The sequence below is a fragment of the Harpia harpyja genome, chromosome Z (assembly GCF_026419915.1).
Source record: "Harpia harpyja isolate bHarHar1 chromosome Z, bHarHar1 primary haplotype, whole genome shotgun sequence".
Taxonomy (NCBI): domain Eukaryota; kingdom Metazoa; phylum Chordata; class Aves; order Accipitriformes; family Accipitridae; genus Harpia; species Harpia harpyja.
This window is the reverse complement of record NC_068969.1, coordinates 8,297,074-8,310,419: the sequence shown is the minus strand read 5'-3', so window position 1 is coordinate 8,310,419 and position 13,346 is coordinate 8,297,074. Positions and strand designations below refer to the sequence as shown.

Sequence of the window (13,346 nt, the reverse complement as noted above, 5' to 3'; positions counted from 1 at the left end):
CGTGCCCAGCAGCGGTGCTGGGGGTGACTCCAGGGCTGGGGGCTGATGGCAGTGGGGGGACACAGCTGGTGCCCCTGCCTGCTTGCCCATGCTGCCTGTCCCTCTGGGAGGGCTCTGTCGCCAGCGAAGCTGCAGGGAACATGAGACCTCTGTGTGCCCGGCTCCGCTGAAACCCGAACAGCCACCTGGGCAGGCGGGCACAGGCAGGGGGGCCTTGCCGCCGGCCCCCCGGCACACACCGGCAGCGGTGGGGTACCTGGCTGTTAGCACGCAGGCCGGCAGCTGCGGCAGGCTTGGCGCTAAAGCCGGATTACCACCCGGAATAGTCCCGCGGCCCCAGCTGGGGCGGATTAGCCGGGATTCATCTGCAGAGGGAGAGGAGATGGGGAGGGGGTCTCTGCGCTGCGGGGGTCCCTGGCCTGGGGAAGCACCCAGCCGCTGCCAGGGAGACCCGGTGCCTTCGTCCCCCACGGGTGAGAGCAGTGGGTGCTCACGGGTGGGCGTCATGGGCTGCAGGGACATGGCGGGTCATCGCACCCCGGGCTGGTGCCGCATGGCACGGGCAGGGCTGGCAGGCAGCGGCTGCCGTGTGTGCCATACTCCCACCGGCGTGGTGTGCTCTGGTGGGGACTGTGCCATGCCGAGGCTTGACTGGGGGAACCGGCACAGCAGAAGGGCCAGGCTTTCCCAGGGTGATACGCGTCCTCCTCGCCACGCTGTCGGGTGCGACGGACCCCCCACCCGACACATTCCGCTGGCATTGCCGACAGAGCTCCCCTGCCCCAGCCCGCCCGTTACCGCATGTGCCTTGCTCCTAGCTGGGATTTTCCACCTTTTAAATAAAGTCTGTGTGGAAGCGAGGTGTCGGGTGGAGGGATGCAGCCCCTTCCAGGACCGGATCCCCCGCTGGGGTGCCCTTGGCCCCCGGAGCGAGCCCAGGGCCGCCTGCTGCCTGCCTGCCAGGGCAGGGAAGGGATTTGGGAGCCCTGCCGCCCCACACACGTGTCCCCATCCCGGCGAGGCGGGGGAAGGCATCTGTGCTGGCCGGGACGCGGCGTGCGAGACCAAACGTAGCCTCCCCTGGTGCGCAGACGTGGCCGGCGGGGAGGGTACGTGCCGCCCTATGCATACGGCTCGGCGTTCCTCGCGGGGGGGGCTGCGGGACGGCACTGGGGCCCGGCTCAGGCTGCCTGGCTATGCCGGAGGGTTGGTGGGGTGGACATGTCCCTGGTGTGTCCGAGCGGTGGGACAGCAGGAGCAGCCCCGGAGAGCCGGGACTGGGTAGGGAGAGGTGGGAGGTCTCGGTGCAGCGAGGCTGTCACCGTCCTTGTCACCCAGAGCCGGCAGGCAGCGGAGAGGCGCACGCCGGGAAATTAGTGCAGCTGGCTCAGCACCCCCAGGGACATGGCCCCGGGTGCCACAGCGGGGGCGGTTCTGTGCCCACGCATGTGGCAGTGCCCATGCCGTCAGGATGGGCGAGCGGGCACTGGGGCTGGCGGTCAGGAGGGGGACGATGCCAGGCGGCACACGTGCTGCCCGGTGCGGCAGCGAGGACGGCAGCATCCCATCCGTGTGGCAGCATGGCAGCCCCGCGGTGGGCTGGGGCTCTCGGGGCCGGCAGGCCACGGGAAGAGATCCCCGGGGAGATGCTCTTTGCCCGGAACAGAAGGTCCCCAGCTGAGGTGGGCACACAGGGGCAGGGGTGAACCCGCTGCCCCCAGCCCTGGGGGGGACCCACGCCACCCCCCCGGGGCCATCCGCCACTCCGTGTGTTTGCTGTTCTGCCCAGCCTTATCGCAAGGCAAACAGCGACAGGCAGGGCACGCTTTGCCCGATCGAAGCATCTCCCGTTCCCTCCCCTTTCATCTCCCCCCCCTTCCCCGGCCACCGCTGCCGGGAGACCCTGGCCAAGGGGCAAAGGCCGGGGCTGGCCGGGGAGGTGGCAGCGAACTGTGCCGGGACTGTGCCAGGGCTGTGCCAGGGCTGTGCCAGGGCTGCCCGGCCGGAGGAAGCGTCTGGGTGGCGGTGCTAAGCCCGGTGCATGCGAAATGAGCCCGGCCGTGCCGCTTGCTATTCCGAGAGGCACTCGGGGGAAGAAGCTGGTATTTCCTGAGCCGCCCTGCGAGGTGTAATTATAACCTGGGAGAAGAAAGGGGCTGCAGAGGAGAGCGCCCAGCCTCCCCGGCGCCCGTGGGGGAGCGGGCAGGGGGAGCGGGGTAGCTCCTGCCTGCCACGGGTGGGAGGCAGCGGAGCCCTGCCTGCGGGCAGGCCGGCGGTGCTGGGGGGGTTCGGGGAGGTGATGGAGCACTGGGGATCTGGTGGCCCCTCTTGAGCCCAGCGCCGGGAGCGGTGGGTTCGGCGATGCCCGCCTGCGGCGGCGGGAAGGCGCAGAGTTAACGGTGGCGTTTGGATGTGCTGGCAGCCTTGTTCGTGCCTGGATCCGGCCCAAGCAGAGGCCTAGCGGAGGGGATAAATCATCGCCCAGCGCCCGCCCTGCGCTTCCCTTTTTTCCCCCGCACGGCTGAGCCTCCCTGCTCTGGTCCCCGCTGGCCTGCGCCTCGCCTCAGTTTCCCCACCGGGCTGGGTGCCGCAGGCAGGGTGGCCCAGCCGTGTCCCCCCCCGCCCGGGGCCAGCCTTAGGGGCTCGGCCCCCCCAGCAGTGCTGGCAGCCGGCGCGTGGCCTGGGATGACCCTGCCTGGTCTCCTCGGTGGCCTGGATGGGCAGGGACAGGCAGGGCAGGGGCTCAGGAGCCTGGAGGTGCTGGCACCCACACCCCGCCATGTCATCCTTCCCCTGCGTGCCGGGGTGGGGCTGCTGTCCCCGGTGTCTTCTTGCCCCCGCAGTGCCGCGGGAAGACTCGCCTGGTCCCCAGGTCCACCGATCCCCTGGGAGCACAAAGATGGGCACCCGCTGGGACCCCAGGCACCGGGGTGATGGGGCAGCAGGATCCTCCTGGGGTTGGGGACTGCACCGCATCCCGGCCAGCCCTCGCCTCGGGCCGGGTGCCGTCATCCCTCGGCCAGACGTGGTCCCAATGTGGAGCCCCCCCAGCCGGCCAGACAGGACCCCAGCCCCCCAGGGTGGCGGGGGACCCTACCCCGGCTGCCAGCCTGCCCCAGAAAGCCACCCTGTGCCGTTTCCCAGCGGGGCGGGGAGGGCTGGGGCTCGCACAGAGGCAGCTTTGTGCGGCGTGCCAAGGCATCCCGCGCTCGGCAGCCCGGCCGCCTTCCCCTGCCAAGGAGCTGTCTCCCGGCCCCGCGCTCTTTCCTGCTCCGTTTGTCCGGCCCTGACATGCCCCTGAGCCCCCCGCCTTGGCACCCCAGCAGCACCGTCCCCAGGTGGCGGGACGCGGGCGAGCCCTTCGCTCTGGGTAGTGCCGCAGGCTTTACGTAACAGTGGTGGCTGGGGGGTCCCCGAACTCCCCACCCCGTCCCCAGCTGCCCTCCCAAACGCCCCCGCTCGCCTGTCGGCACCCGTCTCCGGGAGGGGAAACTGAGGCGTGGAGCTGAGAGCTGCGGGCAGGGGAGCGGAGGTGGGCAGGCGTCGCGGACGGAGGCTCCGGGGCTGGGCTGGCGCCGTGCTGCGGGCAGGGGAGCGGAGCGGCCCCGCGGGGTGGGCTGTGGGATGGCTGGCAGGGCCAGGGGACAGTCCCACCTGAGGACCCTCGTGGGGCTGTCGGAGCTGGGGTGAGCTCCATAGGGCGTTGTGTGCTGAGCGGGCAGAAGGGAGAAGTCCAGCCATGGTGATGCCCGGCCAGGCATCCCTGTCATCCCTGGGTGCCCGTCCCTGCGGTGCCACCAGCACTGGTGCTGAACCCGACTCCAGCATCTCCGGTGGATGCGGGACTTGTGGGACCCCACGCCAGCCCGTCCCATGCTCCCGCCCAGAGCCAGACCCCTGTTGCCCCCCTCTTGCAGAGCCTGAGGAGAGCCTGCAGCGAGCCCAGCCACCTCCCCGCCATGGACGCCACGGACGTGCCCCTCCAGGCCGAGATGGTGGAGCTGGTGCCCAATGGGAAGCATGCGACCGCGCTCACCGCCTCCGCCGTCCCCTCGCTGTCGGGTGACAGGTAGGGGCCCTGGGACAAGTAGGGGTGCCAGGGGTTTGGCAGGTCCTCCCGGCTGCTCCCTGCCGTTACGATGCCAGCCAGTGCTGCCCGGGCACGGGGAGGGGCATGGCAGACCCTGGCTCTGCTTCGGCCTCACCCCCCTCCCTCCGGCGGCCAGGTTTGAGGAGAACCAGTCTGGCACAGCGGAGATGGAGGAGTTCCTGCCCCATGGCGCCGAGAAGAAGCAGACGCACTTCACCGATGTGAGTATGGTCACGGGCACCATGGTGGTGGTGGGATGGGGGTAGCTCACGGTGTGACTGGTGCATCCCCTCCCCATTGTGTCTCACGCGTGCAGTTCGAAGGGAAGACGTCTTTTGGGATGTCCGTCTTCAACCTGAGCAATGCGATCATGGGCAGCGGCATCCTGGGGCTGGCCTATGCCATGGCCAACACCGGCATCATCCTCTTCCTGTGAGTGCTGCACACCTGTGTGGGCGTGGGTGGGGGGGTCCAGGTGTGGGGGGCTCCTCCAAGGGGATCAGTGGGTGCCAGGGATGCAGGCGAGAAAGGAGTCCTGGGCTTGGGGTGATGCAGGGGCTGGTGTCCTTCTGCCTGAGCAATGCCCGTCCCTGGCATGAGCCTGTCTGCCCCTGCTGGGTGCTGTGCCCCACTGGGGAGGAGGAGGATGAAGGCTTAACTTCCTTAATACGAGAGCAGGTTTCCCCATGTGACCCAAAGAACTCAGATGCCGGCTCCCCTTGGGTGTGGGGACATGGACCCACAGGGCTAGGGCAGCCCCATGGCCGTGGGGTCCCCACACCCTGCGGCCCATCTGCCGCGTGAACACCCAGCTGGTGCCAGCGCAAGGGGCCGGGTGGCCTGCCGGGACGGCTGCCTGCAGGCAGAGCCTGCCTGCGCGGGGTTTGCCCCACGGCTGTGTCCGAGCCCGGTGCTGTGACCTGCTGGTGACGGTGCTGTCCTCTCGCAGCTTCCTCCTGACGGCGGTGGCCCTGCTCTCCAGCTACTCCATCCACCTGCTGCTCAAGTCCTCGGGCATCGTGGGTGAGTGCCGGGTCCCCAGTGGGGCTGTGCTGGGGGGTCCCCTCCTGACCCTCACCCCGCCACTGCTCCCCGTCCCGCAGGCATCCGCGCCTACGAGCAGCTGGGCTACCGAGCCTTCGGCACGCCGGGGAAGCTGGCCGCGGCCATTGCCATCACGCTGCAGAACATCGGAGGTGAGGACGGGGCTGGGGGGGGACGCGGCGGGGCAGGGACGGGACGGGACCGGAGCATGCTGGCGCAGCATGACCTTGGTCTGCCCCGCAGCCATGTCCAGCTACCTGTACATTGTCAAATCCGAAGTGCCTCTCGTCATCCAGACCTTCCTCAACCTGGAGGAGAAGACCACGTGAGTGCCTCCTGCCCGTGCTGCCTGCATGCCTTCCCCCGGGCAGGCGCCGGGGCTTCGTCTCCAGCTGTGCAGCCCATGGCAGGGATTTAGTACCATTAAGCCACTACTATTTTTGATAACTGTCAGTGCTGAATAAGCCCCTGGGTGGGATTAAACCGGGCTGAACTTCCAATCCCTGCTCCTCACATCCCCTTGGGATCAGGCTTTCCTCCTTGAGCAGAGCCCGGGGCTGCAGGGTGGGGGACGGGGGCTCTGGTTGGGAATGGGTCCCCTCCACCCCATTCCTGCATCCCCACCTGGCAGCATGGGGGGTGAGAGCCGGGCAGATGCTGGGCAGAGCTGCCAGTGGGACCTCTACCAGTCTGGGACTGGGCGTCCAAGCCAGGCTCAACCCTGGCTGCTCTGGGGCACTCGATTGCACATGAGACCAGGGCGGCCGGGAGCAGCTCCCCCTGCCTGGGGTGTTGAGGACCTGGCTGAGCACCTTGCAGATGCTGGTACCCCAGGCTGCCCACAGGCAAACATGTGCTGAGAACAGCAGTTCTCAGCACCTCTAGCCCTTGGGGGTGCACCACTATGGGGGGTACGTAGGACCCCAGCTCAAGGGTCCCCAGGGATGCTGGCCTCAGGGGTCCCCAGGGACACCATCTCAGGGGTCACTGGGGATGCCAGCACAGCAGGGATGCCAGCCTCGGGGGATGCCAGTGTCCCTGGAGCTGCCAGCTCCGAGGTCCCCATGGATGGCAGACAGCCCCCCCGCCGATGGCTGCCTGTGCGTCCCATGCCCCGGCAGAGCGGGGCAGTGAGCAGGCCCTCTGCTTCCAGGGACTGGTACATGAACGGGAACTACCTGGTGATCCTGGTTTCCGTCACCATTATCCTGCCCCTGGCCCTCATGAAGCAGCTGGGTAAGTCAGGGGGATGCTGCCTGTGGCACCAGGGTCCGGCACCCCGGGGCTCTGGCAGGGTGACGATGCCAGCCTGGGGGTGGTGGGCAAGGAGGGGACACCCGGCCAGCACGAGGGTCCTGCCCGCACCAACCGGCCGCTCTCCTCCCTCCCTAGGCTACCTCGGCTACGCCAGTGGCTTCTCCCTCAGCTGTATGGGCTTCTTCCTCATCTCGGTGAGTACCTGCTGGCACGTGCCAGCGGCTTGGGATGCCGAGCATCCCTTGTGCCAGCGTGCGTGGCTCCGCCGGTGCTCGACCAGGCTGCGTGCTATGGTGACAGTGGGGACAGCGGGGACAGTGGGTGCTCCGGGCTGTGGAGATGTCGTGGCAGTGCTGTCACGCTGCTGGGTTATTTTCGGCTGAAGGAGCCGAGTGCTGGGGAGAGGGGAAGGGAGACGGTGCCGGGGGGGAGAACGGCGCGTGCGGCCCCTCCACGTGCCGCCGCCCTGCTCTGCCCGCTGCCCACCCTGGCAGGGGCAGGCCCGGGGGGCCAGCATCGCTGCGGGGCACTGCCAGCAAAGGGTGCCCCATAGAGGGGTCCCTGCAGGGCCACCCTCCTGCTGGGTGTGGTGCTGGCTTGGGTGGCCGGTGCTGGGGGGGTGGTGGCACCGGGCACTGACCGTCCCCATGTCCCCCGCACCCCAGGTCATCTACAAGAAGTTCCAGATCCCCTGCCCGCTCCCCGAGCAGGAGGGGAACCTCACGGGCAGCCTCAATGTCACCCCTGTCAGCACCAGTGACTACCAGAATGGCTACACCGTCCTCCAGGCGCCTGACCAGGGCACCTGCACCCCCAGCTTCTTCACCCTGAACTCCCAGGTAGGGACCTGGGATGCACCCCTGGGGCTCCGGGTGAGCCCCCACCCCCGTGCGCCCCATGAAGGTGGGTGGTCCCGGCGCTGGTGGCACCCACCAGCTTGGCCCCCAGCGCTCAGCCATGCTTCTCTCACGCAGACGGCGTACACCATCCCCATCATGGCCTTCGCCTTCGTCTGCCACCCCGAGGTCCTGCCCATCTACACCGAGTTGAAGAAGTGAGTCCTGGGTGGGGGCACCCACGGGGAGGGGTGGGCTTCGTCCGGCACCTACCCAAAGGCAGTGCCATCCGGGTGTGGGACCTGCGCTGGGGCATCGTGGGGAGGTGGGTGATATGACCCTGGGATGGGTGGGTGGGTAGTGGGTGATATCACCCCTGGGAGATTGGTGATATAACCTGGGGGGGGGGGGGTGGCTGGTTGGTGGTGGGAGATCCAACCCACCACACAGCCCAGGAAGGGGGACGCAGCCCCTCTCTCTGCACAGCCCCCGTGCACCCCAGGGTGCTTCGGCATCACCGCTCCTTGCTGGGTGGGTGCTCGGTGCCAGCAGGTGCCACGGGGTGGGCTGGGCCGTGGGGGCCGTGCTGAGCCCGCCGTCTCCTGCAGCCCCTCTAAGAAGAAGATGCAGTGCATCTCCAACATCTCCATCATGGTCATGTACCTCATGTACTTCTTGGCCGCCCTCTTCGGCTACCTCACGTTCTACGGTGAGTCCTCGGGGAGGGGGCTGGGGGCCCTGCCGACATGCGGGCACCGGGGGGGTGGCGGTGTTGGGGCTCACCCAGCGGTTCCCCGCCGGTGCCTGCAGGCCGGGTGGAGTCGGAGCTGCTGCACACGTACAACAAAGTGGACCCCTTCGACGTGCTCATCCTGTGCGTGCGGGTGGCCGTGCTGACGGCTGTCACCCTCACCGTCCCCATCGTCCTCTTCCCGGTGAGTGGCCTCATGGGGCTTTGAGAGGGGAAACTGAGGCAGTGATGGGGCTGAAGCCCGGGGTCAGGGTGGCAGGGATCGGTGGGTCTGCAGGGATTGGGGAACAGGACCGGCTGGGTGTTAGGGACAGGGCTGAGGCAGGGGAGGGGGTGACAGGGACCAGCGGGACTGTGGGGACAGGGCTGGGACAGGGGAGGGGGTGACAGGGACCGGTGGGGCATCAGGGTCAGGGCTGGGGCAGGGGAAGGGGTGACGGGGACTGGCAGGGCCGTGGGGACAGGGCTGGGAAGGGATGCTGGGGACCATCAGGCCTGTGGGGACAGGGGATGGGATGGGCCCTGGCTCCAAGGATGGAGCATGACACCCCATCCCTGTCCCCAGGTGCGCCGGGCCATCCAGCAGATGCTGTTCCAAGGAAAGGACTTCAGCTGGATCCGCCACGTCACCATTGCCGTGGTCCTGCTGACCTTCATCAACCTCTTGGTCATCTTCGCCCCCTCCATCCTTGGCATCTTCGGCATGATCGGTGCGTGGCAGCACCCCGCTCCTGTCCCTTCGCAGGCACCGGCTGTCGTGGGCAGCATGCCAGCCCCTGCCCCTGCCTGGTGCTGGGCTTTGCCTGACCCCCCTGTGCCTCAGTTTCCCCTTCTCACCGTGCCGGGATCAGGTGCCGTGTGGGGGTTCCTAGCCCTGTCCCGGCAAGCTGGTTCCCGCAGGGGTTGCCGGCTGATTGCCACGCTGCCAGCCGGCACTTGCTCTTCCCCTGGGTATTTCCCTTGATCCCCCAAGCCGGGCTCCCCCCCCGCTCGGCACCCGGCTCCGTGCCAAGGCCCTGGCTGCGGGGAGGGGCGTGGGGACAGGGCCAGGACACGGCGTCCCTGGGTTCCTGGAAGGCTTTGCCAGGGCCGGCGGTGGCAGGCGGGGGGACAGGACCTGGCCCGGCAGCGGGGCTGGGAGGGCTGAGCCGTGGGGCGGGGGACCCCTGCCCGCTCTGTCCCTGTCTGCTCCAGGTGCCACCTCCGCTCCCTGCCTCATCTTCATCTTCCCCGCCATCTTCTACATCCGCATCATGCCCAAGGACAAGGAGCCGCTGCGCTCCACCCCCAAAATCTTGGTAAGCGTGGGAGGGGGACAACAGGGACGGGGGTCCCACGTCTGGGCTGGGGACCCTGTCGCCCTGGCTGTCCCTGACCTGCTTCCCTGTCCCCGCAGGCTGCCTGCTTCGCCCTCCTCGGGGTGCTCTTCATGGTCATGAGCTTGAGCTTCATCATCATCGACTGGGCCACAGGGGGGGGGAAGAGCGGCGGCAGCCACTAGCCAGCACCAGGTGCCCACGCCAACCTTCCCCCCACCCACCGGTGCCCCAGGGAGAGCCGGCCCCGGGCTCAGCCCCCGTGCCGTGGCCCTGCCGGGCTTCCCTGGGGACCTTCCGCCGTCGCTGCCCATCACCCGCGGCGGTGGTGAGGGGGCATGAGCCACGGCAGGTGCGGGGACCCCCCCGACCTGTGCCCGGGATGGGGCAGCGAGCCCGGGGCAGGTGCTGTGCCCCCACCCCGCTCCAGCGGGTACCTTTCCTGCTCCGCGCCTCAGTTTCCCCATCTGTAAAATGGGGAGAATAATACTGCCCTACCTCACCGGGAGCTGGCTGTCAGGTGGAGGTCGTCTCTGCACACCCAGAGCCGCCAGCAGCGGGCACTGCCAGGGGCGCGGGGCACTGCCCACCGTGGGGGCCGAGGACCAGGGCACTTTTCTGGCCACCCCAGACAGCATCAAGAGCCCTGACGAACAGTGTCTACGGGGGGCTGGAGTCTAGCGGGGTAGTCGGACCTGTGGCAGTGCCCATGCCCAAGCCACCCACCCTCTTCCCCTGCCATCCCCCCGGTCCCTGGCGAGATGCCACCCCACTGCTGCGACATCACGGGGGCACCCCGGCCCCCGCGGGCAAGTGTGGTCCTGCCACCGCGGCTGGCCGTACCCAGCCCGCTGCTCTTGAGCCTGCCGGGGGAACAGTTGGCTCTCGGTGCCCACGGATGGGACGCCGGTGACCCCCAGGTCATGCTTGGGGACTGGCCGCATCGCTTTGGGGAGGTGGCATGCCCACCGGGGGCTTGGTGCCCGCTGGCATCCTGCCCATGCTGTGGCTTGGCTGCCCGGGGCCTGGCCCCCCCAAGGGGTGCAGGTAGGGGGCTGGGAGCAGTGCTCACTGGGGACCAGCTCAGGGCTCTGGAGCCACCCCCCTGTCTGCATGCCCAGATGCCAGGGTGATGGGCACCCCCACAACCCAAGCTGGCCCTGCTTGCCTTGCACCCAGGGCAAGCACCCAGGCCCCCCGCAGCCCTCTCCCAGTCACCCACCCACCCATCCATCCATCCATCCATCCATCCGTGCTGCTGGGATGCCCCACACCATGCCAAAACCCAGAGAGCAGCTCTCCCACCCCCCCACCTCCCTTCCCAGCATGGGGGGGCAACCCGGCAGGGTGGGCAGCACATCTGGGGGGGGCTGTCCTGCGGCAAAGTACATAAGAGACGTATTTTTTTACCAGGGTGGTGGAGGCTGGGATGCTTTTTATAAATACTGTATATAAGAGTAGATCTTTTTTAATGTGTTGTGTTGCTCTGGGTAGCTCTGTATAATGTACATATCTATATGGGGGGGGGGGGGCCGCGACCCTGCACCAGTGAGGGGCACCGCTGCGGACCCTCACCGTCGCACCGGGGCTGTCGGCTGCAGCGCGTCCCCGGCGTCCCTGTCCCCAGCCCGGCTGCCCCGTGGCCACCCCTGCGCCATGCTGGGGGGCGACGCTTTTAAATTATCCGTGGGGGCGATGCCTGTGCTGGCGAGGAGGCCGGCCGGCAAAGCCCCTGGCAGTGAGAATAAAGATGTGAACGTGCCCACGTCTCGGGCGTCACTGGGGCGGGCAAGGGGTTGGCGCACGGGCTGGCACCTGGCACGCAGCGTCCCCGGACAGCACGGACACGCATGCACATGGATGCACGGACGTACATGCGGACAGCAGGGATATATGGACGTGCACGCACAGGGTCAGTGCGCATGGTTGCACGGGCGTACAGCAGGGCGGCACAGACGTACGGACACACGCACAGAGGGTCAGTGTGTCTGAATGCACAGGTGTGCAGTGGGACAGCACGGACATATGGATGGGTGTGCACAGAGTCAGTGCACATGCTTGCACAGGCGTACAGCACGACAGTGTGGACATACGGACGCACATGCACAGCGTCAGTGCAGATGGATGCACAGCAGAACAGCATGGACAGACATACAGACACATGCACGTGGATGTGTAGGTGTACATGGGGACAGCAGGGACATACAGACAGGTGTGCAGAGGGTCAGTGTGCTCATGCACAGACGTACATGGGGACAGCAGGGACATATGGACACATGTGCAGAGGGTCAGTGTGCTCATGCACAGATGTACATGGGGACAGCAGGGACATATGGACACGTGTGCAGAGGGTCAGTGTGCTTGTGCACAGACATACATGGGGACAGCATGGACATACGTGCACAGGGCCAGTGTGCTTGTGCACAGATGTACATGGGGACAGCAGGGCCATACGGACACGTGTGCACAGGGTCAGTGTGCTCGTGCACAGACGTACATGGGGACAGCAGGGACACACGGACACTCCCACGCACCCAGGGGGACAGAGACGCACGGACGCCCGCCGGGACACGGGGACAGCAGCGCACCGGCGGGGGCGGCAGGTCCACGGGGGACCCGCGCGCGGGGGCGCAGGGCTCGGCGGCCGCAAGGGGGCGCTGCGCTCCCACGCACGGACCCGGCCCGCGGGGGCGCTGCCGGGGGAGGGCCCGGCCCGGGGCAGCGGGACCCCCGGGGAGGGGGACACCCGTGGGAGCGGGACCCCTGGGGAGTGGGACACGCGTGGGAGCGGGGCTGGGGGGCTTCCCGTGCCCGGTGCCAAGGCAGCGGGTGCCCTCAGTGCCCCCCCAGCACCCCCCCGGGGGCAGCCCCAAGCCCCCCAGCCCCTCTCCCATGGCATGGCGTGGAGGGGGGGGGAGCCCCCCCCAGCCCGGTCCCCTCTCTCCCCCTGCCCGCGGGCCCGGGGTTTTACTCCAGCCGGCCCCAGGCCTGGGCACAGCGCCAGCTCGTTAGCAAAGCCTTATTAGCACGGCCGCCCGCTCCCACGGGAACAGCCCTGCTCCCTCCACGCTGGGCCCACGGGCGCTGCCCCATGGACCCCACGGCTGGGCTGCGTGGGAGGATGCTGCACCCCTTCTTCCCCTGGCACTGTGGCTTCTAAATTAGAGCGTTCCTCGCTGCTCCCCCCGCTCGGTGGGTGCCAGCTTGGGGGGTGAGGAGGGGCTGGGGGGCCCAGGCGGGTGGCGAGGCTCTGCCGTGGGCCTGGCACGGAGCTGCGGCAGCTTCCTGGGCACGGGCCAGCCCCGCGGGGCAGCTGGCAGAGCCGGGCACCCTCCCGGGGCTGCGTGGGGGGTCCAATTCCCGAGAGAGCCGCTCTGGGAGGAGGGGAGGTGGGGCAAGCGCCTGGGGTACCCCCTGCCCTGGGCGAGGGCTGCCGGGTGCCCCATCCTGCCCGGACCCATCCTGCCCCATCCCTTGTCGCGGGCACCCCCAGCCCTGGCACCCACCGAGGAGCTCCTTCCTCCGGCAACGTGGCACGTGGGTCCCCAAGGGCTGAGCCCCATGGCCAGTGACGGGACAAGCAGGTCCCCGAGGTCTGAGCCGCCACCCCGTGACACCGTGTCCCCACAGAAGGTGGCCCTCAGACGCAGCATCTCCCCACCCCGCCGGCCCCAGGGCTGCACCTTCCTCTCTGCGTCCAAAGCACCCCGGGCCCAAAGCGCAGCACCCAGAGTCCATCTCCCTGCCCACGTGTGTCCCGGGGCACACCGAGGCCCCACGCCCGCCCGTCCCGGGGCGCCACCGTGTCGCACCGCACGTCGGTACCCGTCGCGGCCCCGCGGGGGCCCGTCCCGCCGGGCAGGGATGAGGCCCCGCCCCTCTGCCCGCGGCGGCCCCGCCCCCGACAGACCCCGCCCCGACAGACCCCGCCCCTCGTCTTCCCCCGCCCCTCGCCTTGCCCCGCCCCTCGTCTTCCCCCGCCCTTCCTCCGGCCCCGCCCCCGCGGCGGCGCGCAGGGGCGGGGCGGGGCGGCGCGGGCAGGGCGGGCAGGG

General features: G+C 68.8%; 1 protein-coding gene across 1 annotated transcript; it reads left to right on the top strand.

Moving 5' to 3' along the window:
* Positions 1–3,346: 3,346 nt before the first annotated feature.
* On the top strand, positions 3,347–11,055 carry LOC128137808 (sodium-coupled neutral amino acid transporter 3-like). The gene is given in 17 exon segments (XM_052779005.1): positions 3,347–3,532; positions 3,918–4,069; positions 4,227–4,311; positions 4,407–4,522; positions 5,040–5,113; positions 5,194–5,286; positions 5,378–5,459; positions 6,288–6,370; positions 6,527–6,585; positions 7,057–7,230; positions 7,366–7,445; positions 7,836–7,936; positions 8,038–8,162; positions 8,544–8,688; positions 9,173–9,276; positions 9,375–9,456; positions 9,459–11,055. Coding segments are annotated over 16 exon segments (1,836 nt in total). The 5' UTR covers positions 3,347–3,532; positions 3,918–3,959; the 3' UTR covers positions 9,782–11,055.
* The last annotated feature ends 2,291 nt before the right edge of the window (positions 11,056–13,346 follow it).